Source organism: Hyaloscypha bicolor (assembly GCF_002865645.1).
Source record: "Hyaloscypha bicolor E unplaced genomic scaffold K444scaffold_189, whole genome shotgun sequence".
Classification (NCBI taxonomy): Eukaryota; Fungi; Ascomycota; class Leotiomycetes; order Helotiales; family Hyaloscyphaceae; genus Hyaloscypha; species Hyaloscypha bicolor.
Window position 1 is genome coordinate 997,081 of NW_020194691.1, and position 27,202 is coordinate 1,024,282.

A 27,202-nucleotide genomic window follows, 5' to 3' on the forward strand; every position below is an offset into this window, starting at 1 on the left:
TCTGAGCCAAAACCCCTTGCCGGCTGTTTTCCAACCTTACTCGAACCCAAAACAATCCAAACGCACCTTTTGTCCGGGATGTCTTCTCTAGTTGCAATCCCTCGGAAGCCGGTAGGCGCCTCCGCACGGGTAAGGCCAAGTGCGAATCTCCAGCAAGTCCGCCCTTTACTCTCAACCCCTTCCATTCTCTCCAACATTCGATACGGGATATCAACCCACAGATTTTGCTTTAAATTTTAATCCAGACGGCATGTCGGGGGCGGTCACGGAAATGTATGCTTCAAGCAGTCGGGAAGTGGGGCATGTGAGGCGAACGGTCGGAGCGAGCGAGAAGTCTAGGAATCTTGGTCTTGCTCGAAGGAGCAAGCAAGAACGCGCTGTTGAGGTATCTTTGATGAGTGGGCGGGTTGAGAGAGGAAGTATCTGGGAAGAAGAGAATGTAAATGTTGGTGACGAGGATCCGTATATCTATATCACTGGCTGGCGAAGGAATATCATTCCTCTTTCGTCAGTCACCACACACACCCACCGCTCCTTGACATGCGCTGACTGTTTTCTCCTCTCTGAGGTTATGCACTTTTCTCTGGCTGGTCAACATGGAGCTGACGATAGTCAGCACTTCTCTCGTCACCATCGCCAACGACTTGGGGGATTTCAGTAAGAGTAGGTGGATTATTGAAGCGTATATGCTTACATACGTTGTACGACTTGGTCCCCACTATTCCACCATTAACAACCAGACACGATTAAGTCCCTTACGAGAAAGCAGGGGCTTCTCATTATTTAGAGCAAATTCAGCGATATATTCTGGCGTAAATTGGGATTTCTCTGCACCGCCAGCACCTTTGTGATATTCTCAGGTGCATGCGGAGCGAGTCAAACGATCACTCAGTTGTAAGGGAGGCTTGCTCCGTTTCCTAAGACATTGACTAACGCAAAGATTCTGGATCAGAATTGCCTTCCGGGCATTCCAAGGCATCGGAGCCTCTGGATGCTACGCTCTTGCTGTCGTCATGTCCTTCGAGCTGCTTCCGAAGCGCGAGTGGCCCACCTACATGGCATTATCGACTCTCGCCCTCGTCCTGGCAATGGGTCCAGGCCCCGTGCTTGGAGGCGCGATAAACATTAAAGGCGACTGGTGCTGGGTGTTTCTTTTCAAATACTTTCCTCCCCTGCCGCTTTTCCTTTTCCTTACATCTAACGAAGCCAGCATCCCACCTGGCATTGCCTCCATAGTCCTCCTGCACGCGTATACTCGGGGGTGGTGTGGGTGTGTAGGGCCATCTGCGGCGGTCTACCTTCCTTCTTATAATTACGCTACAGTAAGTTTTAAGCTGGAAACATTCATCAGTTGATTTTTACAAATGGCTGATGTTTTAATGACAGTCAACACTGATGGTAAGCCAGACCTTCACGCAAATCAACACAGTGACGGCGCTCCTTGCCAGTGGCACAACTTGGAGCAGTGTTCCGTAGCTGGGTAGAGAGAGGAATGCGCTGTGTCAATAGGAGGTCGGACTGCGTCACGACATAGAAAGTCCCAGCAATATTCGTCGAAGCGAGGCAAGAGTAGGATCTGAAAAGTTGATGCTAGTGTGTTATGCACTTGTAAACGTAGATATATACCGGTAATCTTGCATTATTAATACTTATCTAATGGTAACTCGTATGACAACTCAGAAAACTCGGCTCAGATTTCGACCTTCGGGATATTTTTGGGAGAGGAAGTGGACCGTGTGGAACGAGGTGAGGGTTGAATAGCGTATCTTAATTAAGAGATCAGACGATCGACTGAGACGCTCGTGTATGCAACTCCACGCGCCCTTCCGGAGGCGTTCCAAAAACGGAAAGGACGAGAGGAGAAGCTAATCCAGTGTGTTTACTCCCCCTCGCTTCCTTCCAAAAAGGGGCGAAGAGTGGTCCATCACGTGACATGTCCATTTTGACGTCCTTTGCTCTTTCCGACCTTATTCAACGAGGCCTCCTTCATACAGCACGCCACAATATGCAACAAAGTTGACAAATCTTCCGAGCCACACCCAAATCCGTTCTTGGGGGAACGAACATCGCTCGGAAGATCGTCGGCTTTCCCATTCTTCCCAAGCAGAGCAGTCATTCGGATCTCTCACCCGTTGGACCAAGTTACCAACAGCCATGGACATCAACAACACCAGCGTTATAAAAGACCCAATTGCCGGCAGTGGTCTTGCAGCGAGCCAAGATATCGGTATCGGCGATGTCATCATCCAGCTCTCTTCTCCTTATCTTCTGGTAGTGGAAAAAGAGGCGCTCGACAAAGTCTGCTCGTTCTGCCTAATTGAGGCCTCGCCGCTTAAAGACGCTCCACCACTCAAGAGATGCAGCGCGTGCAAAGTCCCGCGGTACTGTTCTTCCGAATGCCATAAGAAGGACTGGCTCGCCGGGCACCTGAAAGAATGTCCCATTCTGAAGAGCCTGCCAGACATTCCCCCAACACCTGTTCGTGCTTTGATCCAACTCCTCCTTCAGCACCAGCATGGCGCCTCTTTGAATCCACGGTGGGCGGCCCTTGAATCCCATGTTGAAAACTTGAAGATGAATCGAAAGCGGTGGGACGACATTGTGCTTCAGGCTCAGGGTGCTGTTGCGTTTTCGAAGAGTCCGCAAGATCGGATAGAGCTTGCCATCCAGGTTCTCTGCCGGGTATGTACGCCGTTTTCCACGGATATAGAAATACGTGCTGATACATGTATAGATGATCACCAATGCATTTCGTGCTACGCTAGCGGATGATACCCCGGTTGGGCTCTGCTTTGAGCCTATCTTGGCGCTAGCCAATCACTCATGCAGTCCGAATGCTGTAGTCGTGTTTAATGGGCGATCTGTAGCATTGCGGGCACTGGAATCAATTGGAGAAGGAGAGCAAGTCTTCATCTCTTACATTACCGCCACGGAGGACCGGACGTCAAGACAAACGAACCTCAAACAGAGATACTTCTTCGACTGTCAATGCGGGAAGTGCAGCAAAGACGAGAGTCCGTACTCCACATTCCTGCGCTACGCTCCGAAGGCAGAGGGGAGAGTTGACTTGCTGTGCAACAGCGACTCTCTGACCCGCAACGCTGAAAATCTCGTGAGCCGCTACAAGCGAACAAATGTCGGGGGTGGCTGTCCCATTGACTTCAGCAAGGCGACCAGCTATCTCCAGCAGAGCCAAACAATGAACACATACCCAGGGGCGAAGACCCCAGTGCTCAAGAAAGCCGCCTGTGCGTGTGAGCCAGACAGGGGGGAATTCGCGCTCCACCCAGTCCCTAAGATCATGCACGAGATATACTTGAACTACCTCGATGGCCGCGATTGGCTCGACGCACTGGTAATCCTTCTCTTCTTGTTTCTAGAATGCGATGTCTACAACTACCCACAACCACACCACCCGGTACGTATCATCCGATTGATTAGCATCGCTAGACTACTCAAAGAAATCTCAACACGTTCGCCTCTGGCCAACAAAGCCTCAGCTGGGGATGCGAAACTCCAGCCTAAGCTTCACCGTGCGATCGAAGATTTCGATTGGATCAACTCAGTCCATGCGATCATGATTCTCGTCGTGGAACAAGCACCGAAGAGCCATGGAAAAGACAGTATATTTATGAGGAGGGTTGAGGCCGAGCTGAGATCTGTGGAAGAGGCGAAAAGGCTCAGGCGTGAAGTGGGAGGGCGTTTACGAGAGTGGATGACCGATGCAAATTCTGCAGAAGGTAAAAAGGAGGCGAAAACGATCATGGAGGCGTTGAGGAAGCTGTCAGAATGTGCATGGGAGCTGGTGACTACTACTCCATGATGGTATGTGAAAGGGGAAAAACAAAATGGGAAGTACGCATCACGAACATTGGAGGATTCAACATATTATGATTTGAAGAGTTGGATGGGGGTGCGCCAGCCTCGTCTCATGATTGCGATGACTGAAAGCCACATCTTTTATGGCCATTCTTTGGCGAATTGCCCGTCCCAAGGCCTATCTGGACGCGCTCCAGCTCTGGTAGTGTACGAGCCATGTGTATGTTTACGGCAACCTAGTATCAACGGATCTCCTCACTGCACATACTTTTGAAATTCTGGCCTTCATTCTCAGAATGGCTTTCATCGAAGCAGCATTCAAGTGAAATAAATCTTGAACTAGGCTCACAGTAAGCCAAAACAATATGCTGAACTACTTGCCAAATTATCAAGTCTCAGAATCTCCTTGTAACATGGAAGCAGAGTTCTGCTTGTTATTTCTGTCCTCATTTGAAATGTCGATCTCATTTACTGATTATCTCAAGCCTTGAGACCCCCACTAGCCAACCTTGTCTGATCCTTTGCCTGATAATAATCCTCGGGAGATTTTTATGAGATTTTGTTTGTAGATGCGGCCTGGATGGGTGTCACTACAGTGTAGCATGGGGAAGTTTTACCCCGCATTACCCCACCCCATCGCTAAACATCCACCTCTCAGGGGCTGGGTCGCTAAGTTATGGTGTTGTCCCCATAAAGTAGATGAGGCAATATTACTCGAGTACAACGTATTCAGTTGTTGCAAATGTCCCGGGTCAAAATACATACAATTATCTGTTCTAAATTATTTTCCTTACAGATCCAGCGCTCCGTATATACGATAATAAAGCCCGTCCAGTGTTTATGCTGCCATTTCCAATATGCAGTCCCCCTCCAATGCTATGCAAATGCCCATTTTATCTCGAATCCATTCCAAACTTCATGATATTTTATCAAAATATGTGAACCAAACTGTCAAGTATGAAGAAGTATCAATCAAGCCTTCACGTTGACCTTGAACCCGCTCCTCTGCACCCTCAGTCCCACATATAACACCGCGGCAATAAGCGGCGTGACACCACCAAAGATCCACAGTCCATGCCAGTTCAACGGGGTAACTTTGCCCAAGATAGCACCGCCGCCGGGCCCACCAGCCAACACTCCAAAAGCAATGATGCTAAAGCCCATCCCTATCCTCGTCCCAATCTTTGTCTTGTCTTGGGTCAATGCGACGAAGCAGACAGGCGGCATCGCAATGAAAACACCACTGAAGAATCCACTCAGTATGGCGATGATGACAACCCCTGCGATATTTTTCACTGCAATCATGCAGAGAATCAACGTCCCGACGATCGCAGCACCGGGACCGACGATGTTGAAAGGTCCGGTTCTGTCTGAAAGAGCGTTGGGTAGTGTTCGACCGAAACACGACGCTGCGTTGAAGATTGGCACAAGATAAAACGCTAGGTTCGTGTCTGTTATCCGCTGTTCTTCCGCGAAGAAGGAGAGATAGAATAACAAGACGTAGACACCTATGAAGCCGATCATCGTGGAGATCGTGAACAGCACGAATTGAACGTCCGTGAATGCGGACCAGTCGATAAGTGCTCTTGCTTTTGGCGGCTTGACGCGCATCTTCATGACCGTTATTGGGAGGACAAGAGTCCCGAGGGCGATGAAGCCGATTACTCGTACAGACCAACCGAAACCGACACTGTCGATGAGTCGGTATAAGACGATTGGGTAGATGACGCCGCCGAACGAGGAACCTGCCGTGGCGAGACCGACGACTAGCCCGAGTTTCGTGTTGAAGTATGTTGGGAGAATGGAAACGCAAGGTACGAAGAGACATCCGGCTCCGATTCCCACGCAGAATCCTTGGGCGAGAAGTACTTGCCAGTAAGTGTGACAGAGACTGAGCATCATGTGTCCGAACACAATGCCGAAACTGCCAACGATCAACAGGATTCGGAGATGGCCTTTGTCGTATAGCGGGCCGGAGAAGAATCCGACTGTCAACAGCATGAATGATTGGATTGCTCCGATCCAGGATATATTGGATGAGGATTCAGTGAAAAGTGCTCCGGATTCGTAGTAAGTTTGAAAGACACCGAAGGCATTCATGATACCCCAAGTGTTGAAGAACAGAAAAAATCCGCCCAGGACGTGAAGCCATGCTTGAAGTCCGCCATTTGGTACCGGTCCAGTTCCAGTGGGTTTTGGAGCTTCAGCTCTGGGGGCGTCCTCTGGCCTGGGTACGGGTTTTTCTGTCTCGTCGGATTTATTATCGGCGTCATTGTAATCTTGATCTTTCTTGATACCCTCCTCTCTCAAGGAGGGCGCTTCCTCGCCATTTTGGGGATCCTTCTCCATCTTGTGAGGCGACTCGATTGCGGGGCAAACAGGGGCGAATCGGTTATATGAAGTTCTGATGCAAGCCCAGTGGCCAATGATATACGTGGGCCGAGAAAGTGACGAAGCTCAAATGGTGGTTACGGTGAGGTGTTGGGACAAGACTTTGGACACATACTTATACGAAAAAGATGGACAGAGAAATGACCGAGCACACTCGAGGACTTGTTTAAATGATGGAAAAGATCTGATCTCGCATTACCTAAAACTCGGTGTCTGGGAGACGAGGACGACCAGTGTAGCTAGTGCTGATGTGTCAGGTCCCTTGTGTGGCTCGGAGTGGTTAGACTCCCACTTCGGGCTCAACCTTCTCGGCCGACGGCCGTTCCTTAGGGGGGGCGGGTTCGCTTATCCGGATTTAACTCCAAAATCTTCACCAGAGTTCAGCTTCCTTGCTTATTAACAGGGTGTTTCCGGTTGTTCTCATATCGATTACGATATCCCCGATGACTTGATACTAGAACTTATGAATCAATTGTTAAGATGAAAGGTGGCTTACCTGAGCCCGAACAGAGCTATGGCCTCATCCGAAGGGTTTAGCCTCAGCGAGGTGCCCGTTCGAACGCCGCGCAGACGACGTCGGCCGGCCTTATCATGTGTCCAATGTCGACACCGAAAGGTCAAGTGTGATAGGAAGTTACCCTGCACTCAATGTTCCCAATACAATAGCGCCACCAGCGCTGCCTGCAAATACGACGATCCCGAAGTTGCCGCCAAGGGAAAGTTGTCTAATTTCGCCCAACAAACTCTTCACGATACCTTATCCATACCGCCTTCAAATTCAAATCATGGATTTTCCGGGCCAAACGATACTATTCCGTTCAACAGCTTATCAGCCCCAGTTCTCCCTGGATTCGAAAATCGCTCTCTAAGCTCAAGTGTTCCCTGGAGACCTCCACCGCCAGCAGCCGAATACACCCGATCTGAGCAACATGCCTCTGAAAGCTCAGTTGGGGCAAGAACACCTCAAACAGAAGCAGGCATTCAAGAACTCAAAGAACGTGTTCAAAAGTTGGAGGATACAACATCAAGTTCGAATAACTATTCCTCGAGACGGATTGAGACCGGCCCATCGTTGTCCATAACCAAAATCCCCAAACTACGAGGCAACATTAACAAAACTAGATTCTTTGGTATGAGCCACTGGATGAATACATTTGACGAGGTATGACCAAAATCCCCATAGTAAACAAGAGAACAATCCTGAGAAACAGTTCGATCAACTCCGTTCCTTGAAGAATTACGAGAAGTTCGACAATGGCTCGGAACTTCAGAAGCTTTTGAAGAAATGTAAAGATATGGCAAGGGTGGTTAAGGCTGAACGTCCAATTAGTTCCTACACTCTTCCGGACTTCAAATCTCATATCCCATCACAAGAAATTGCGGATCAGCTAGTTCAGCTTTACTTTGATACCTTTGAGTCAACGTATCGGATTTTGCATCGAGGACTCTTTTTCAAAGAGTATGAGCAATATTGGAAGGACCCAGCCGCTGGAAGCACCAGTTTTGTTGTCAAGCTGCTACTCGTTCTGGCCATTGGTACTATTTTCTACGATGACGGTACCAACGGAACTGCTTTACGCTCTCTGGCTCCTCAGTGGATATACGCAGCTCAAACTTGGCTTAGCGGCCCTTTCGAAAAGGCAAGATTGAATCTTGCAGGAATTGAAGCCCAATGCCTTTTCACCCTTGCTCGCCAGACGCACAACCTTGAAAGTGATCTACTCTGGATAAATGTTGGAACACTTTTCCGTACCGCCATGAGCATGGGTCTCCACCGCGATCCTTCCCACTTCCCCAAAATTTCAGTCTTCCATGCAGAACTACGCAGACGTCTCTGGGCTACAATTACCGAACTCACCACTCAGTCCTCGCTCGACTGTGGAATGCCGCCTATGTTTTCATTCAACGATTTTGACTGCGAGCCGCCCGCAAATTACAACGACGCGGATATCGACGAACAAACCAAGACCTATTCAACTCGAAAACCAGATACGGTCTACACAGACTCTTCAATTCAAATCACCCTTCTCCAATCCCTACGTACAAGACTGGAGATTAGCTTCTTGATCAACGATTTTCGCTCCATCCCACCTTACGAAAAGGTGCTGGCACTGAGCAGCGACCTCACATCCCACATACGCTCACATTCCACCCTCTATACCTCACCTCAAGCGCCCCAAACCGCCTTCACAACATCACACAGGAACCTCCTAGACCTCTTCACCCGCCGCTTCCTGCTCGCCTTGCACCACCCCTTCGCCATCCAAGCAAAAACCGACCACCGATTCTACTTCTCGCGGAAAATGTCCCTGGACGCCGCGCTAGCCATTCTCTCGCACCCCTATCCAAGCAACGATCCCTCCTCATCCCCATCCACATCCACATCAGAAAACCAACACCTCCCGCTCACGCTCCTTCTCACCGGCGGCTTCTTCGAGGAAATCCTGTGGCGCGCCTCCACAGCCGTGGCGCTGGAGCTGATAAATCAAATCAAGGAGGATTCGTCGCCAGCGTCGGAAGCAGGGAAGGTGGGGAGGAGACCGCTGCATGATGCACTGGATAAACTAGTGCGGGTGGAGAGGAGGAGGGTGGAGATTGGGAGTGAGACGAATGTTAAGGGGTACTTGTTTTTGTGCATGGTGCAGAGTCAGGCTGCCGCAATGGAGAGTGGGAAGGATTTTAGAGAGGCGATTGCTGGGAGGGCGAAAGTGGCTGCGGAAGAGGCGTATGGGTTGTTGAGGAGATTGGTCACGCATACCCTGGTTGATGAACAGAGGCCTGTTGAAAGAGCAAGTCAGGTGATGGCGGAGTCTAATGTTGATTGGGATCTTTTGGTGAGTGGCGTGTGGTGTATAGAGAGCAGAAGGCTAACGAGTGCAGATGCAGGATACGATGATCGATTTCGATGGTATGAATAATTGGCTCTTTGACAGTTGGGAAGATGCCCATAATCTGGTATGAGGTACCTCCCAGTTCACTTCTCACGTAATCTCAAGCCCTGCTTGGTGTGCCGTACACTCTACTTGACCTCCTATCGTCCCACAAGATTCAGCTGGATCTTTCCGCCCATCATTGTCTCTCCTTCTCTTCTACCTATCATGCCTTTCTCGCAACTAGACCCAACAGAAAGTCAAATCAAACAACATTCCTCCTCCCCCACATAACCCCCGCCGCGAAGAACTGCGCTCCGGCCACGCCAGTCGCGATCCGAAACTGCAGATTGTAGCCCTCGCCAAAAACCCTCCTTACCAATTCCTGCTTCTCGACGCTCAACGTGCTGACATTTTGTGTGTTCTGTAGTAGGGAAGAGAGCTCAGGGGCGGAGAGAAACCGGGAGAGGTGTGAGCGGAGGTAGGTGTTCAGGATGCTGGTTGCTACTGCCAAGCCGATGGCGCTGCCCATGAGGCGGAACTGCGTGGCCGAGCCGATTGCTACCGCTTTGGGGAATCTTCAGTACAGTTTTGATTTGGCTTGGGGTGTTGTAGTGTGTGAGAGGGGTGGAAGGGGAAGGGACAAACAATGATCTCTCGGCTCAATTGGATACGGAACAGGAATTAAGATCATGCCCAGTCCTATACCAATCCCAAGTCAAGAGAGGGCTTGATACGCGTACTGGCTACCATTAAGCTTGTCGTCCGTCGAGGTTACAGACAGGAGGGCAGAGCCGAGGATCTGTAGGACGGTGCTGAGGACGAGGAAGTAAACAGGCGGAATATTCAAGCTGCCGGCGAGCAGCGAGGTGAGGATGACGCCCACGGGGATCACGAAGCAGTACGGCAGAAGTGGCACGCCTGAGCGGATTGTCGAGGAGCCGTTGACCACTTGGTAGCGTTGTGGCAGTTGGAAGAGCCCTATTGTGTAGGGAGGTCCGACGAGGAAGTTGAATCTATTTATTTCCCATCCTCCCATTACCTTTTTCACTCATCCAAGCTTCTCATTCTGGACTAAGAAGGGAGTGAGGGATGGGCTTACAGTAAATTGCCCAGCATCGTCCTGTTCTTCTTCCGCGTTGCGTAACCAATGTAGTAAATTCCAGAGGTCTCTCGTTTGGTAGACCTCATAATATAGGAAAGGACATGATACGAATTAGCGACTATTAGCGGAACTACAGCCTGATCGTCGGGAGAAAAAGATCGGATTGATCCAGATTGATGATTGCTGGGAACAATACGGATTTTTCCAGATCAAGACAGCCGACTGACTACATTGCATGGAAATTCAGTATATGACTCTTGGCTTGTATGAATGTCCGTCCGGGAGGCGGACATGTCTGCGAGATTCTGGGCCGTAGCCCGAGGAATCTGGGGAAGTTTGTGCGCCGCTGCGGTCATGGCGAGGTGACGGCTAACTGCGGAGGCATCAGATGAACCGGAGGTGTGGGGCACCACCCCTGATCCGCATTCGAGGCGAGTCGAGTTGAGCTCTATCATAAACACAGTCTTTTGCCGTATTCCTAGGGGAGTCTTGCAATATCGAAGCAATGGTTCTACTATGCCCATGTCACTACACACAAATCATTATTTCCGCGATCTGTTGATCAAACTTCGCTACGCTGTTATCGCACCCGTAATACCTACAATACCGCAGACATTTCTCTGTCTAGAGTCTGCCGGACAAGTCTTTCTCTCTCTGCGAGTGTTGCCTCATAAGCAGCAACAGCCGCTTTTCCATGAGCTAGGCTTCTCTCCCTGTCCTCCAATGTAATTTTGATTCCCAATTCGCCACGACATCGATGCTTGTCCAATCTCTGCAGATCGACGAACTTGCTGCCGCACCTATTCCCAAGGAATCGGATTCAGCATGCTTCTTTCAGATATTTTCGTGAGTAGAATGCTCCAAGAGCTGTTGAACATTGCCAGTAGAATGTCCTAAGAAATGCTGGACATTGAAGAGGGGAATACTCCGAACGGTTGTGACTCACATATCGCAGGTAAATTCTCCGTGAGACACGTTGCCTTCACCTTGCCTGCACTCAGCACTCTTTGCATGCTCCTGGTGGTACTTCAGACCTGTACGGCTTGTGTATTGTTTCTTGCAAGAACCGCATTTTAATGGCTTGAGGGCTCTTGGTGTGATTGAACTACTCAAGGAACCAGGCTGGGGCTGAGGTGTGAAGCGCGGATGAAGAACAGACTCAAAGTGCTCAATTGAAGGCAAGACAGGAAGTTCAAAGGGGTCTGCTAACTGCTGGCTCGCAATATCTTGAGTTCCTGTTCGCGGTGTCTCGGGAGCCAGACTCCATCTGCTCGGGGTCTGACTCTCCTGATCACCAAGAAAACGGCGAGATCGCCGATTGACTTTGCTATCGTTAGTAAGGAGAAGCTCGTTTAAAGCTCGTTTCCTGCCCCGCTGAAAATCCTTCTCGCGCATTCGATAATCTGGCTCTATGATTTTGTTTTGGTGTAGGATTCGTTCTGACAACGGCAATGATGTTTCATCGACAGGGGGAGTGACATCCATTCTTGCATCTTCTCCAGAAACCGGCGTGGCCGGTCCTAGAGGCTGATAGTCATCATTTACCTCATCCTCAACGGAGTTGAAATGGAGTTCTTCGTCTTGGCTGGGAATTACAGAATGAGTGGCTCCTTTTGACGAGGGAATTTCGATCACCAATCTTGACCTTGCATTGAATTGTTGCTCCGGTCTAGTTGAGGTGTTTTCTGCGGCAGCTGTGCTTGTCCCGTTAACAGGCTTGATTCTGGTTCTTCTTCTCTTGGCTGGGAGTTCTCGCTGGTAATCAACAGAACTTGTTCCACTAATTTCGATCTGATCATGGTCTCCTTTGCGTCGAGACCGGGTCTCCCTGACGCTGGTCTGCGCTTCGTTGAGATGATGAGCCAAGCTTGCCTCGGCAGTACTTGCAGGACCTTCCAAAGAAGGAATCGCTGCTTCCTCCAACAAGCTCGTTGCAGGGTTCTCGAAATTGCTGAGGCGTGCCTTCAACTGCCCCCTAAGAAACGATAGAGTTAGTTAAATGCTTAATATACATTGTTCCGGGGGAACTGGGGCAATGTCTCAGGAGAAAATCGCAAGACAATCAGCAATAGCATGAAGGCCTTGAGACTTACAGTTCCCTCTTAAGCTCATCAATCTCATCAACTTTCCGGCCGACTAGCTGGACATCTTTGGCTATGATATCGAGACTCCGATTTGAGATCTCGAAACTGCCTCTTGAAACGGGCCTTGGATTCGAATTAACTTGTTGACGTAGCGCATCGAGCTCTGCGCTAACACTCGCGAGACCCTCTCCACTCTCTTGCTCTTGAAGCTGACGATTCGAAGCAAGTTCTGTGCGGACTTCCTCCATAAAGTCTTTGAATAGCCGCATGTCTCGCTCTATACGGTCAACTGACCTAGAGAGTCGACCAATATCCTCTTGCTGGGTGTTAATGGCTGCCTCCGCCCATGACTTGAACTTGGCAACGTCTACTTGGGGAGGGGTCTTCATCGGTGTTGACTGTCTACTGATTGTAGAAGGTGTTCGAGAAACACTCGGCAACAGACGTGGAGGCTTCGGGCAGGAGACCGGTTGACTGACTGATGGTCTTCTGGAGACAGACTGGGTTCTGGCTCTAACACTGGAATTCGTGAGGGGATAAGTCTTCATGATGGAAATCTTGGCCTTTCCACCAGATCCCTCTGACATGACAGACATTTCTGCAAGTCTTAAGATCAGTTGGTTTCTATAAAATTGAGTTAGCCATGACGCAAGAGAGATTCGCGATAGACAAAACAAGCGGCACCGTATGTCTCGAGCCCCTAGAACATTTCAACTGCTTCCAGTCCGAATGTTCCCTTGGGTGGTCGTACAATAAACGCCGCCCCTTCCCAAAATCTCAGAGGTTCTCGAAGTAGAATATTAAAAGTCCTGACCCCTCTGATCCAGGTAAATTTAAACTTTGAAGGACAATGGAAACTTAGTGCCGCTTTGTATATCCACCACGAGAGAGCGCACACATTGCGATAGGGAGACTCACTGCTGCAACAGATGACTATCTGGCGCACTGTCGCACCGTAAACCTAGAACATGCTGACATACTGCACATGCTAGATCTTGAAGAAGGCTGCGAAGATTGACATTAGCAAGTTTGAGCGGGATATCGCATGGACTCAAGAAATTATACCTGTCTTCAATTTGAGAACCTTGGGCGGCTTCGTAGATATCTCCAGTACTCTCAACCCCGTTAACGCTCAGAGGAGGATGCACAGGGCTGAAGTAGGTATTGCCAATCCCATTCCAGGAGTTCCTGAAGCGCCCCAACTCCGATTGGCACTTTAGACAGTGACAGGTAACGATGTCCATCCTGACAACGGGTCATTTAGCCCACGAGTTGCAAGCTCAACCTGCTTCGATGTGATGTCAATGGCGGTTTTGGGGAGCTTGATGCATCTCGAAGTGGTTGAATACCTTTTCAAGAATCTGACGCGATGGACGCGTCGACCGCGAATTTTCGCGTCTCCGAACAACGGAGTGGCTGAGGCAATCAAGTTAACAATTTCCCACGTGAAAGGATATCAAAACAACTGATGATGGCGGTCTAAATGGATTGGGGCATCTTTAATAAATTTTGCCCTTGATCACTTTCAGAAAAACTATGTGGGAGGAAAGCCCGTTCCGAACTCTTTCAGCCTTGCCATGTCTCAGCCTCGCACTAGCCTCGACTAAAAAGCAGGGGAGCAAACCTCGCCGAAAATCTTGAGGTTCATCACCAGCCTACGACCTATCGAACCATCACGTCAAGCAAGATGGCAACCGCAGACAAAGAAGTCGTCGATTATCGTCCAGATCAATCGTCTGACAGCGGAAGCAATGGTAAGAAGCGCAAGTTTGAGGATGAAAGCTACACTGAGCAGACTGGCAACACGATGCCGCCTCTTCAACAACTAGATCTCCCAAAATTCAATCTGACATCTACAAGACGCCCCAGTCAAGACTCCGGATCGCCGAAGGACGACGATGGGCACAGCTCACAGGAGTGGCAGACGGTAGATCATCGTGCTAGGAAGAAGGCGAAGAAGATACCCAAATCGCATTCGAAGAATTACCCCTCCATCCAATTCTCGAAGGAATGTCGATTGAACTCACAGATCAAGATCAGTGACCTTCAGACCTTGGTTCTATACATTCTTGCAGATGGATCATCGCCTCAATTTGTCTCTGTCCGCCATCGACCCGAGATTCGAAAAGTTGTTGTTCTCATGGTCCCAGGTCTGGAGATGTCTATGTTTGATACACTGGCCGCCGATGATAATTCTTCCCAACTACAATCATATGATAGAAATTACAGATCACCAGATCAATACTATCCCAATAGATTGAAGGTAGACACACTACCGGAGTCTCTGCAACCATTTGCGGATATGTTCGAGCACATATGGCCCGTCAAGACCCCAGGAGATGACAAGTACGGCAAAATGCATTCTCCGCTCCATGCTATGCTCACAGCACCTCTGCCGAAGAGTAAGGAAGAGAAGAACTGGAACAAGAATAGGAAGGGTGCCACTCCGGCAAAGGAGCCTCAAGGCTGGAAGAATTCTCGAACCCCCATCACGGAGTTTATTCATCCTCCAGACATACTTCACGAGAACGACTACACCCTCCATCCTGCGGCGTACGACGACGAAACCGATAGGCAGAATTTGATGGAACGTCGAAAGTCTAATGGTGTTTCTGAGGAGCATGGTTGGGTTGATACATTGGTCAAAAACTTCGTTGATGGGACTTCTCCAGACAACGAAATCGAAGCAGGCAGTATTACGGCAGGTCGAGATATCCTTGCTATGGACTGCGAGATGTGTATGACTGGAGAAAACGAGTTCTCTCTCACACGAATCAGCGTGGTAGGCTGGGATGGCTCTGTCATCATAGATGAACTTGTCAAGCCGGCCAAGCCCATTACAAACTACGTGACCCAGTAAGCCTTCCCGCAGACTGAACAAATTTTGACTAATGTGGTATAGGTACTCTGGAATCACGGAAAAGATGCTCGCGCCTGTTACTACGACACTTCCAGATATCCAGAAGAAGCTTCTTGATATCCTCACTCCTCGCACCATACTTATCGGCCACTCCTTGAATTCAGACCTGACGGCACTCAAAATCACCCACCCATTCATCATTGACACCGCTGTTATATACCCCCATCCACGTGGCCCTCCACTAAAGTCGTCCCTGAAGTGGTTGGCGCAAAAATACTTGGGCAAAGAGATTCAGAAAGGCCATGGCACAACCGGTCCAGGTGCTGGTCACGACTCGATTGAAGATGCAAGAACATGTCTCGAATTGGTTAAGCAAAAATGTGAGAAGGGCAAGGACTGGGGCACTAGCGATGCACAAGGCGAGAATATCTTCAAGCGTGTTGCCAGAGCCGGCGTCAAGTATAGGAACCAAGGAGGCTCGGCTGTACCAAGTCCGACGAATGGCAAATCAAGCGCAGCTGTTGATTGGGGTGATCCAAGAAAAGGGCCCGGCGCTGCTGCAAATTTTCCCATTGGATGCAAGAATGATGAAGAGGTCATGGAAGGTGTCATTCGAGCTGTCAAGGGCGATCCTGACGGAAGGGAGATTCCAGGTGGAGGGGTTGACTTTGTCTGGGCAAGATTCAGGGAACTAGAAGCCTTGAAGGGCTGGTGGAATAACAACAAGGCGACTGCTCTCGAGGCTGCTGCAAAGGACGAAACGCCTGCAGTCGTGCCCAACGGGGATGCAAAACCAGTATCGGATTCTAATCCTTTCAGCGGAACCACGTCTCTTCCATCGAACCCCTTTCTTTCTCCGACTGATACAAACGTCGAGGTAAAGGATGTCCCGCCTTCTAAGCCAACGGTCGACCCCTCAAATGCTTCCACTACGTCATTACCACCGCCGGCAACCATTGATCCCTCTAAATCCGTCTCCGAAGTCACAGCAGAGCTGACTCGGCGTATTGCTAAGATCCACGAGGAACTCCCGCCATGTACGGCACTGGTTATCTATAGCGGTTCTGGCGATCCTCGAGAAATGAGCAGACTCCAGGCTATGCAAGCACAGTTCAAGAGAGAGTACCAGACCAAGAAGTGGGACCAGCTGAGTATTCAGTGGACCGACACGGAGGAGCAGGCGTTGAGGAAAGCCCTTGCAGTTGCAAGAGATGGGGTGGGTTTCATTGCTGTGAAGTGATACGGCGGAGAGCCTTTTTCTGACTGGCTGAGAGGTCGTTGATGGTTTGCTTGTTGGCTATGCGACAATCTCAACGAGCAATTGCAATGACATTATAGCACGAAAACGACAGAAAGGCATGAAAGTTAGATCCCTATGTTTTGCTAGAGGAGCAAACAGCATTGACCAAAAATCAGAGAGCTCGTATGAGATACCACTGCCTGCTCCACTCTTTGCACCTGCCTCAATCGCGCGGAGCATTACCAGACTCGGGATTCTCTTATCAAGGTGTCTTCCAAGTAAAACTCACAATACAAATCATACAGTAGGATGACATGTCCTTTTCTCTACACTGAGCTCTTAATAACAATTTATGTCCCGCAATATCATCTTGCTCTTCGCCTTTGCCTGCGTTATCTGCCAACTTGAGAAGCTCCCATGCTCATTGTTCCAATTTCGTGTTGGAAATCGATAATGCATCTGAGCAGGCCTGCACTGCTTTGCCTTCCAAGTGGGGAATCAATCGAGTGAACCCCCATCGGCGCAATTAATTTCTTTCCCAATGCCCGGTTACAATCTAGGAATTGATTGTGACTTTGCTTGTCCGTTTCTCTTTCCAGATAGATTTGGATAAAGTAATCAAAGCACTACAAAAATCATATGGCTTTCACGAGGTCATCCACTGTTCACGCATCTATTCACCGATCAATACTGGCTTTTTATGTGATAAGTCGCCCGGATTTTTCATATAGATAACTAATTGAACCAGTCATATGGCTCGCTCGTACTGTTGCCCCCTTGTACTGGACCTCGTGGACTGCGTTCCTTGAACCATGCATTGCTGACACTGTCAGCATAACCCGTCCTACAACCCCTCATCAGCCCCTTGAAAGCCTTTCTTTCGGCTTCTCTCCTTCAACAAACATACACAAAACCCAAGCTAACTCAAATAGTGCACTACCTAGAGATCTTGGCCTAATTAGAGCAGTTTATCTTCTATCATCAGCCTTCAAAGTATGATCATTACGCTCTCGATTCAACAAAGCGGTCAACCAACATGGCTGCAAACCCGCAAATTGATATCCCAAGAGTGAGCCATTCCTATGAATCGATCTCTTCCGTCTCCTTGGAAGAGAAAATAAATGTGGCCAGCATCCAAAGGCTTTTGTGAACCTGCACAGGAAACATGGAGAAACGTTCACATTCAAAGCTCTGGGTGCCCGACAGATATCGACATGTAATCCCACGAACATCCAAGCTATCGCCGCAACAAAATTCGACGGTTTCGGCGTCGAACCGATGCGTGCCAATCTTGCAAAATAATTTCTAGGTTAAGGCGTCTTTACCCATATGGATGGATATGGAAAACGCACATGCGGGGTCATCAGACTAACATTCAATCGTGTTGAGATTGCGCACCTTGAGAACATTGAAATCCACGTTGGTTAGCTCTCTGATCTTATACCTAGGGGTGGGACGACAGTCGATTTGCAGCCTTTGTTCAAGAGACTGGTAAGTGCATTTTGATATCAACGAACCACCGCCATAAGATTGCTCGCCAAATCTGCGTCAATATTCCTAGTTCCTTGATACATCTTCCGAGTTCATCTTTGGCCAGTTAGTCGAATCGCTACTTCCAGTTACTCCATTTGATGCTACTGAGTTTATGGAAGCATTTGACACTTCCTTAATGGGAGTGACACGTCGATTGTAAGTCTTACACTCCTTAGAACACATCATACACTCTTGTATGAGGCTAGGCCTCTCACACACCACATACTCTCGCTCTAATTTTTATCCTTTTCAAGCAATGTTAATCTGGGGTTTTCGGGTTGTCCCAGGAGGGCAGGACCTTTCAAACCTCTCCTTTACTTCGACAAATCCTGGGACAGGGCATACACAAACGTCCACGAATTTATCGATAAGCATGTCCAGAGAGCTCTTCAGGACCAAAGTAGGCCTGATCAGACCCACAAGCAGCGTTATGATGCCGAAAAGAAGGAGTAGTACATTCTCCTACATCAAATGGCCAAGAAACACAAGGCCCATTGGCGTTGAGAAGCCAGATCGTCAGCATCTTCTTCCCAGCACGCGATGCCTCAGCAATCGCCATAAACAACATCATGTTCGAGTTTGCACGGCATCCGAAATCCTGGGAATCACTCTGCGCAGAAGTGTAAAGTATTGGTGACCAACCCCTAACTTTCGAGCTGATCAGAAACCTCAAGGTGCCCAAATCAATCGTCAGCGAGACATTACGGCTTCACTTACCAGCCACCATTGTCAGAAGGATCGCATTTAGAGACACTATCTTGCGCCTTGGCTGAGGTCCCGACCAACTCGCGCCTCTTTTCGTGCCTAAAGGTACACGAGATCAATTAGATGCCTCAGGCACTTATTTAAGGGATATCAGCTTTACTGACTTTAAATTCACTTTGAAAATTCACTTTTTGAAGGCTAAAAATTTTCCAGGTAAGCTAAATAAGGTAGGTTTTAATTTCGAATTCCAAAGCTTCTTTCCTTTAATAAATACACATATATATACGCATACGTAAGTTAACCCCTATACCCACTACGGGCCTGCCCCTGGCCTGTAACGCTCCTTACGGTCCGTAGAATGTCTTCTCTCCCATCTGCTCCCGCTATAGCAGCAGTACCACCACCACCACTACCACCAGCACCAGCACTAACAGTAGCACTAGCAGCAGCAGCACCAGCAGCACCAGCAGCACCAGCACTAGTAGCACCAGTAGTAGCACTAGCGCCTGCCCTGCCTGCCCTGCCTGCCCTGCCTGCCCTGCCTGCCCTGCCCGCACCATAGTAGCCCTCTTCCTTCTCGCTGCCCGCCATATACCTGTTTTGCGGCCCGGCCATACTACTAACCCCGCCCGGCCTGCCAACCTAGAGGCTGAAATTAGCTAATTCATTAGTCAAGTTTATACCGCCGGGTATATATATTATACTAGCGGATCGGATATATAGATAATATATATAGTTATAGCTAGTTTCTTTAGTAAAAGCTATACTAACTACTATTATAGTAATAAAAGTATCTATTATTCTCTCTATAAGTGCTTTTTATACCTATTTACTAATCTTTTATAAACCGTAACTAACCTAATAAATACTTATAGATACTATTATAGGTACTTCTTTCTTTCTTATTTTTACTCTAGCTCTTATTACTTCTGCCCCTACCCCTACTAATTCTCTCTTATTTCTCCGGATTATTACTAGTAATTATATAATTAACCGGATTATTTCTAGTAATTTATTTATATATATATATATCTGCTATAAATTACTATAGACTATAACTAATATATAAATAGCCTATTATTCTATTACTATTTATTATTACTATTTATTATTACTATTTACTTATTCTTTTTTAAAGAATATATTATTTTACTAAGCTTTATAAAAAGCTAATAGTTCTTTATAAAAAAAAAAAGGTAAAGATATTAGAAAAAAATAAGAAAATAGATTATTTAATACTAGAAATAAAGGTAAATAAGAAGTTATAAATCCTATAAAGAATTATCTAGAAGAGATATATATTTTTAATATCTAATAATATAATTATTAGTTTACTAGTAATATATAGTACTATTATATAGGTATGGAAATACTAGTTATATTAGTTAGTAAAGTTATTATTATTTAGAAGTAGGAATTATAGTATTATAGTATTAATATATAATCCCTAAATCTGCTAAGCCTAAAGAGGTCTAGTTTACTAGTCAAATTACTAATAGGATACGAGGTTATATAACTATATCCCGTATTTTATATCTTATTACTTATATCCTATTACCTATATCCCGTATCCTATATCCCGTAATTATATATATAACTCCTAAAAAAATAGCTATACTAATACTAGAAATTCTCTAAAAATACAAAAAATAATATCTCTTTCCGATTATATACAAATTCTCTAATCCGGCCTAGTACTAGATTTCCCAAATACTCTATATATCTATATTACTTCCGAGGTTTTAGTTATATACTAAAGACTGCGGCCTTTTATATATAACTTTTCCTTTTATAATATCCTTCTATCTCATATATCTATTTCTTGCCCTATTTATACTTAATCTATTTTTTTATATCTAATTATATAGTATTTATATTAATTAGATACTTGAGGGCATTTATTAGCTTTGATTTCGTTATGAAATCGGCAGGATTTAATTCTCCCTTAATTTATTTGATTTCTATAATCTCTTATTATTTATATACCTAGTAGAGGTATATTATATTAATTATTAGATACTTTTCTCGAGTAGTTCCTAATTTAACGAGGCATTTATATAATAACTTCGAATTCGTATAGACTACTAGTAGTAATTCTATTTCTAGTATTTTATTAATTATAGATTTGACTAAAGTACCTATATTAAAGCCATAAGCTATACTATAGAGTTCCGAAGCTAGAATACTTCTAGTAACTTTCTTATATTTAATAGAGAACTAGTAAATAATATTAGTATATCTAGTTCTATTTACTAGAACTAGAATATATTTAATTTGGGAAAAGAGATTTCTATTATTTGCAAATAAAGTATTTATAAAAATAATTAAATATAAGAACTCCTTTACTAGCTTTACGAATCTTAGTCCTCTGGCAGTATTCTTAATTTACTATTAAATATACTTATTAAGTATCTTTATATTAGTTTCCGAGGGTTTAATAGCTTAAGTAATAATTAATAGATTATATAAAGCTTCTGGTTAATAGACTAATATAATATATACTTCTCTAGTATATTAGGTAATATATTAGTTCTTAATAGAGAGATCTTAATAAATAGTACCTCTATTATTTATAGTAGTAATATTCTTTATAGAAATAGTTTAGAGGTTTTTATACTAGTATTTCTATATAAAAGTAATTCTAGTAGTATTTATATAAATAATACCTCTATTAAACTTGAAATTATAATTAATAATAAGGCATTTATACTTTTTAGCTAAGAACTTAGCTTCTTAGAGCTTTAGTTATTCTGTTTTTATAAAATTATTAGTTCCGATAAATAGAGTATTATTAGTTTAAAGGCTAATAATTTCGAAGAATTACTTATTATAGAAAAGGCAAGAATTATAAGTTAACTATTCTATAGAAAGCTCGTTAATATAGTAGGAATAGTAAGTCTTAAACTAGTAGTTCCTAGCTTCCGGTATACTATATAGTAGTTTTATAACCTTTAGAACCGAATTATTATTTAGATTTAGCTTTTTAGTAAGCTTGCGAAATAGGTTAATATAAAAATTATAATTAAGTAAGGTTATTAATTAGATATAAGCTTGCGAGATATTATATAAATATAGCTTTATAGTATCTATTATTATAGTAGTAATACTAAGAATAATTCTTTAGCTAATATATTAAATAATAGGTAATTATATTAATACTATATGTTTCTTACTATTATTATAAGCCTGGATAACTAGTCTTGACTTCTTAAACTCTCTTTCTATATTTTTATTCTTGATTTTATTAATAAATCGGGAGTTAAAAATATATATTTCCTTTAGTACTTGAGATCTGGAAATAACCTCAAATATACCTTTTTCTAAAAGGCTAGCGACTTTAATTTAACGGGAGTCCTTATATAAGTTATTATTCTATAAGAATATTATAAAATCCGGGTTCTTATAAGGGCGTCCTCTGCTATACTTTAGTAAAATAGCGGGAATAATAGAAGGAATTATACTTGTATTATCTTTAGCCTTATTATAGAGTTCGGAAATAGGTTTAGGTTTGGGGCTATTAGTAATAACCTTAATATCTCCTATATAAAAGAGCTTTATAGAGGTTAAATAAAAGGTAGTATTACTATATAATAGAGCTAGTATATAGTTTTCCCTATTAATAGCTACTAGCTTATATGGCTTATCCTAACTACTAGATTAACCGGTACTTCCTTTATACTATATAAGAATATCCGAATTCAAGAGAAGTTTATAGATATTAGTAATACTAGAACTATTTCGGGTATTTAGGGTATTTATAATCTGGTATCTAGCTTAAAGCTTCTGAATTTCTATTATTACTTTTTTGAATACTACTAATTACTATAATATAGTTAGTAATAGGGTATTATATTTAGTTATTCGGGGTAAAGTACTATAAATTAAAAGAATTAGAATAATACTATTAGGTCTAGTAAAATTATTAATAGCCTTAAAAGCTATTTAAAATATAGTATCCTTATTAATTCTATTAATTTCGGCTATAATAATAAGGTAAATATATTAAATTAGGCTATAGTAGTATTTTATAATTCCGATAGAACTATAAGCTTCTATAGAAATGATTTTGATTTTAGTTCCTATAGTATTTATAAGCTAAGTGAACTTCTTACTAGTAAACTGCTTTCTGGTATCTGCTATAATCTAATCGGGAGGGCCTAAATAGGTATTAATTTAATACTATTTTAGGGTATTCTAAGTATATAATATATTAATATTTTAAAGCTATTAGCTGGCTTAATATCTAGTACTTTTATTAATAATATAGAGTATAGGCTTACTAGAAATATAGAAAATATTAATAATAATAGAGTAATTAAAGCTAATATTATTTCTCAGGTTAAACTTAAATTATTCCGGTAATTATCCGAATTTCTGGTATTATTTATAGTACTTTATAAGGTATTTAAGGGCTTCTATATTAATATTATAGCCTGCTTATTCTAGTATATTTCGAAGCTTACTAATAGATAAATAACTAAAATAGTAGTATAGATATTATAATTTAATCTTTATAAGAAAGCAGGAGTTATAAATAAAGAATTCGGAAATAAAGCTTTATAAAGTAATATTCTAAAGTAGGAAAAAGTATCTAAAACATTATATTACAGGTATAAAGCATTTATTAGAAATAATGAAATAATTAGTAAAATTATTAAAATAAACTTCTAGCTTATTTATATTAGCTAAGCTAAATAGGAATGAAGTCTTTATAGGTATAATATGGAATTATACTTACCTAATTAGTATTCTTACTATTATAGATCTAATAGAAGATATAGATCTAATACTAAACTGGATATTAACTTAACCTTTAGTAATTTTATTAAGTTTAATATTACTATTAGTCTACTATAAAGCTTGGAATTAGTTAGAACTAGTAGTTAAGAATCTGGAGGCTCCGGTATTAATTACGATTTTATAAAAGTAGTAAGTATTATATTTTAATATATTATTAATTATAAATGTCTGGGTATCTTCTATTTATTTAATAGACTCTAAGGTATGGTTTTTACCTATTATCTAGTATATAAGGGAAAGAGAAGTAAGGTTATTTATAAAGGTATTAGTTATGGGAATAGTAGGAACAGGGGCTATAGAAATAGCTAGGAAGCTCTTAATAGAAGTAAAGTAGGAATTAGAGTAATATTTCTTTTCTTTATTTATTTCTGCTAGTAAGGCTTTAAAAGTATTACCTACTAGTTTGTTCTTATTACTTTTATTATCCTCTTTTTCTTCGAATTCGGTAATATATTATATATAAGTACTACTAAAGCATTTATTAAAGTTGCGGGTATTTCGGGATCTAAATTAGTAAATATTTCTATTCTTAAATTAAGCCTTCTCGGTTTTTTATTTCTCTAGTATATACTTCTATAAGCAGTATTTGGATCTCTTATATATAAAACACGACTTTAGAATATACTTATTATAATTACAGGGCTTAAAGTAGTTATTACGGGTTTCGAAGTTACGGCTAGGTCTGTATTAATAATTTCCGGATAAACGGTAATTTAAAGGATTTTGAGAATAGTATTATTAATTAGTAAAATAGGTTTTAGTAATAATTTATTACTTCTTCTTATAGGTAGTAATAGATAATTAGAGCTTATTAATAAGCTAGCCGAGATTATTAGAAGGGTTCGAGACTATATATTAGTATACTAGTAAGCCTTAATAAGAGGTAATAATCTTATTATATAGGAATTCGGTATTTTATAAGGCAGAAGCAAAACCATACTATAATTTATATAGATTATTAATTAGTATTTGGATAAGCTTAAATATTATCTTTTTAGGGTCCTTTACTATTATAGTTACTAAGGTAATAGTATTTCATTTATCTAAATTTCGATAATAGAAACCGGGGTCTTTAAAGAAACTATAAATATTTATATAGGCCTCTTTATATATATGGCTCGAGAGCTAGTTATTATAGAAGTAGTCTTATACTAGTTTCTTTAATATAATAGGAAAAGCTCTTACTAGCGCCTTTTCTAGGAGCTCTATATATTAGTAGATATTAAGGAAAATAGTGAGTTTATAATTAAAACTACTATTAGTTCTATTATATTTCTATATTTTAGAATATATCTTTATTATTTCCCTAATAAGCTTTCTAGCAGAAATAATAGATACTAATTAATAGTAATTTGAGTTCGGTAGTAATACTAGTAGTAATAAAAGTAGAAGTAGTAGATAGCCTTAATTTAGAAGAAATAGATAAATAGCTTGATTTCTTAATTAAGATTATCTAGTTTCCTTATATCTAGTTCTATCTAGAATAAGATAAACTAATATAATAGGTCCCTAAAGAAGATCCGTTCTAATTAGATTATTATTAATAATATTAGCTTTATTTTATATATTCTTTATCTTTTCTTAGATAAGATTAATAAAGAATTATATAATAGTAAGGTTTCTATAATTCTATTTAATATAGATACTATTATACCAAAGTTAGGCTCGAAGATTTTATATAAATATATAATTAATTAGACTATATACTATAGTATTAAAGTTTTTAAAATTATCCTGGAATAGATTCTATAAATTATTATTACTCTTCCTATATAAGATATACTAATATATCTTAGTAGTTATATATTCCGAAGTTTAGCCTTTATTATAGTTACCGGATTAATACTATTTTCTTATTTCTTAATTAGTTTTTTTCCCTTATTAGTATTTATATTAAACCGAGTTCAGATTCTCTCTAGTATATATATATGGTTTATAGCAGGAGGGGTTTAAAGGTAAGGTAGTTCGTAATAGATTTATAGAAAGGGTTTAGTAATAAAGATATCTAGATACCTGGTTTAGATTCCAGATATCCCAGATATCTAGGGATATTATAGGTATTAAAGTAAATATTTTGCTCTTAAATATTTCATTTATAACGAGAAATTTAGAAAATAAAATATTATAATTCCGGGAGGATCTAAAGCTTAAAGGACTCGACTTAATAGTAAAATCGAAATAATAGTTAAATAGTTTTAAGGATATATATAAGGTATATATTCTAGAAAGAGAGTCCTATAAATACAGGTATTATATAAGTAGAAAAAATAGTTTCTAAAAAGGTAGTCTTAGGGCCAAAAGAAGTTAGTTTTAAAGAATAGTAGAAGTTAAATAGATAGATAGTCAAATGACTAACTGCTTATTAATTAGTAAAAGCTAGATATCTTTTCTATAGGCTACTAAATACTTTTGTAAAATTAATAAATAGTTTCCCCCTTTAATATAGAATAGACTAGATTTATCTTAGGTTATTAAATACTTTTAGGACTAATCTAAAATCTTCTCTAATTTATATATATAAACTAATTAGTATTAGTTTATTAGTAATATATAATACTATTATATAAGTATAGAAATACTAGTTATATTAGTTAGTAAAGTTATTATTATTTAGAAGTAGGAATTATAGTATTATAGTATTAATATATAATTCCTAAATCTACTAAGCCTAAAGAGATCTAGTCTACTAGTCGAGTTACTAATAGGATACGAGGTTATATAACTATATCCTGTATTTTATATCCTATTACCTATATCCTATTACTTATATCCCGTATCCCGTATCCCGTAACTATATATATAACTTCCAAAGAAATAGCTATACTAATAATAATATTCTCGGTTTATTTAAGTCCTAAAATATTTAAAGTAATAATTATAAATTATTTATAAATAGATAATTATAGATTTCTAAATTCCTTAATCTAACTTATAAGGCTATCTAATACTTATAAAATACCTATAAGAAATAAAGTACTAAAGTAAATTAGCTAAGACCTTAGAATAAGTTATATTAAATATTCTAGATAAGTTCTTATATAATAAAAAAATATTTAAGTTTTCTATAAATAATATATAAGAAACTCTTATATAAAACTACTTATAAATAAATACAGGTATTTATAAGTTTAAACTAATAATATAAAAAAACTAATCTTATAACTTATTAATAATTATTATAAAATATAAATAAATTAGAAACTACTTTTAAGAAAAAGTAATTTCTAGGCTAGTATTTATAATAGATAGCTTAATCTATAGAATTATTTATAACTAGCTATTGAAATCTCTTCTAAATAAATAGGCCTTAATATAATATATCTATAAGCTTATAATTATTATTCGAGTTCTATTATATAAACCTTTTTATAAATATAGGTTTTATAGGAATAATACTAGAGCTCTAATCTTAAAAGTAAACTAAAATAATAATAAGAAAAAAAGATTAATATTTTATAACTATTTTATAAATAGCTTATATAAGTTATTATTTAAAGACTTATTTATATCTAGGGAATCTACTAATTAGTATATCTATAATTAGCCTAGTAAATATCTAAGAATATAGGTATTAAGCTCTAAAACTATAATATTTAATATAGTTAAGAAATACTATTTATAAAAGATTAATAAATCTATAATAGCCCGAGAAAAAAGATCTAAAAAGTAAATATAGCTAATTAAATCTATAATTAATACTAGCTAATTTATATAATCCGGAATTACTATTATTATATTAGGGTCTAAATTATTAAATAAACTTCTAATTATTCTTACTCTTATAAACTCGTATAT

The 27,202-nt window shown here is 41.5% G+C and overlaps 8 protein-coding genes across 8 annotated transcripts; 4 read left to right on the top strand and 4 right to left on the bottom strand.

The window, feature by feature from the left end:
• Nucleotides 1-596: 596 nt before the first annotated feature.
• On the top strand, nt 597-1,574 carry K444DRAFT_577030 (MFS general substrate transporter; the record flags this gene model as incomplete). Its single annotated transcript, XM_024877559.1, has 4 exons — nt 597-698; nt 788-894; nt 953-1,322; nt 1,387-1,574. 4 exons carry the CDS (start codon nt 597-599, stop codon nt 1,474-1,476), a joined length of 669 nt encoding a protein of 222 aa, XP_024726721.1. The 3' UTR covers nt 1,477-1,574.
• Nucleotides 1,575-1,984: 410 nt separating this feature from the next.
• K444DRAFT_657742 (SET domain-containing protein) lies at nt 1,985-4,100 on the top strand. Its single transcript, XM_024886188.1, has 2 exons — nt 1,985-2,682; nt 2,735-4,100. The coding sequence occupies exons 1-2, from the start codon at nt 2,155-2,157 to the stop codon at nt 3,821-3,823; spliced, it is 1,617 nt and encodes a 538-aa protein (XP_024726722.1). The 5' UTR covers nt 1,985-2,154; the 3' UTR covers nt 3,824-4,100.
• Nucleotides 4,101-4,534: 434 nt separating this feature from the next.
• Nucleotides 4,535-6,367, bottom strand: K444DRAFT_622437 (MFS general substrate transporter). The gene has a single exon (XM_024882099.1). The coding sequence runs from the start codon at nt 6,166-6,168 to the stop codon at nt 4,792-4,794; it is 1,377 nt and encodes a 458-aa protein (XP_024726723.1). The 5' UTR covers nt 6,169-6,367; the 3' UTR covers nt 4,535-4,791.
• Nucleotides 6,368-6,724: 357 nt separating this feature from the next.
• Nucleotides 6,725-9,171, top strand: K444DRAFT_638419 (uncharacterized protein; the record flags this gene model as incomplete). The annotated part of the gene is made up of 3 exons (XM_024884251.1): nt 6,725-7,372; nt 7,422-9,044; nt 9,091-9,171. 3 exons carry the CDS (start codon nt 6,725-6,727, stop codon nt 9,169-9,171), a joined length of 2,352 nt encoding a protein of 783 aa, XP_024726724.1.
• K444DRAFT_622442 (uncharacterized protein) lies at nt 9,098-9,776 on the bottom strand. Its single transcript, XM_024882100.1, has one exon. It carries the CDS (start codon nt 9,610-9,612, stop codon nt 9,346-9,348), a length of 267 nt encoding a protein of 88 aa, XP_024726725.1. The 5' UTR covers nt 9,613-9,776; the 3' UTR covers nt 9,098-9,345.
• A 1,248-nt stretch (nt 9,777-11,024) lies between these two features.
• Nucleotides 11,025-11,826, bottom strand: K444DRAFT_283809 (uncharacterized protein). Its single transcript, XM_024871592.1, has one exon. It carries the CDS (start codon nt 11,668-11,670, stop codon nt 11,128-11,130), a length of 543 nt encoding a protein of 180 aa, XP_024726726.1. The 5' UTR covers nt 11,671-11,826; the 3' UTR covers nt 11,025-11,127.
• Nucleotides 11,827-12,955: 1,129 nt separating this feature from the next.
• Nucleotides 12,956-13,585, bottom strand: K444DRAFT_283909 (uncharacterized protein). The gene is made up of 3 exons (XM_024871594.1): nt 13,335-13,585; nt 13,188-13,274; nt 12,956-13,107 (listed from the first exon to the last, which is right to left on the bottom strand). The coding sequence occupies exons 1-3, from the start codon at nt 13,511-13,513 to the stop codon at nt 13,047-13,049; spliced, it is 327 nt and encodes a 108-aa protein (XP_024726727.1). The 5' UTR covers nt 13,514-13,585; the 3' UTR covers nt 12,956-13,046.
• Nucleotides 13,586-17,405: 3,820 nt separating this feature from the next.
• K444DRAFT_638422 (uncharacterized protein) lies at nt 17,406-18,355 on the top strand (the record flags this gene model as incomplete). The annotated part of the gene is made up of 4 exons (XM_024884252.1): nt 17,406-17,438; nt 17,818-17,860; nt 18,022-18,058; nt 18,157-18,355. 4 exons carry the CDS (start codon nt 17,406-17,408, stop codon nt 18,353-18,355), a joined length of 312 nt encoding a protein of 103 aa, XP_024726728.1.
• Nucleotides 18,356-27,202: the final 8,847 nt, after the last annotated feature.

Bases quoted from the DNA above. Each gene is read 5' to 3' on its own strand.
- K444DRAFT_657742 (XM_024886188.1), top strand. From the start codon at position 2,155: ATGGACATCAACAACACCAGCGTTATAAAAGACCCAATTGCCGGCAGT. The intron at 2,683-2,734 runs GTATGTACGCCG...ATACATGTATAG, and splicing joins CCATCCAGGTTCTCTGCCGG to ATGATCACCAATGCATTTCG.
- K444DRAFT_622437 (XM_024882099.1), bottom strand. From the start codon at position 6,168: ATGGAGAAGGATCCCCAAAATGGCGAGGAAGCGCCCTCCTTGAGAGAG.
- K444DRAFT_622442 (XM_024882100.1), bottom strand. From the start codon at position 9,612: ATGGGCAGCGCCATCGGCTTGGCAGTAGCAACCAGCATCCTGAACACC.
- K444DRAFT_283809 (XM_024871592.1), bottom strand. From the start codon at position 11,670: ATGGATGTCACTCCCCCTGTCGATGAAACATCATTGCCGTTGTCAGAA.
- K444DRAFT_283909 (XM_024871594.1), bottom strand. From the start codon at position 13,513: ATGGACATCGTTACCTGTCACTGTCTAAAGTGCCAATCGGAGTTGGGG. The intron at 13,275-13,334 runs GTATAATTTCTT...CAATCTTCGCAG, and splicing joins GGTTCTCAAATTGAAGACAG to CCTTCTTCAAGATCTAGCAT. The intron at 13,108-13,187 runs GTGAGTCTCCCT...TGTCCTTCAAAG, and splicing joins GATAGTCATCTGTTGCAGCA to TTTAAATTTACCTGGATCAG.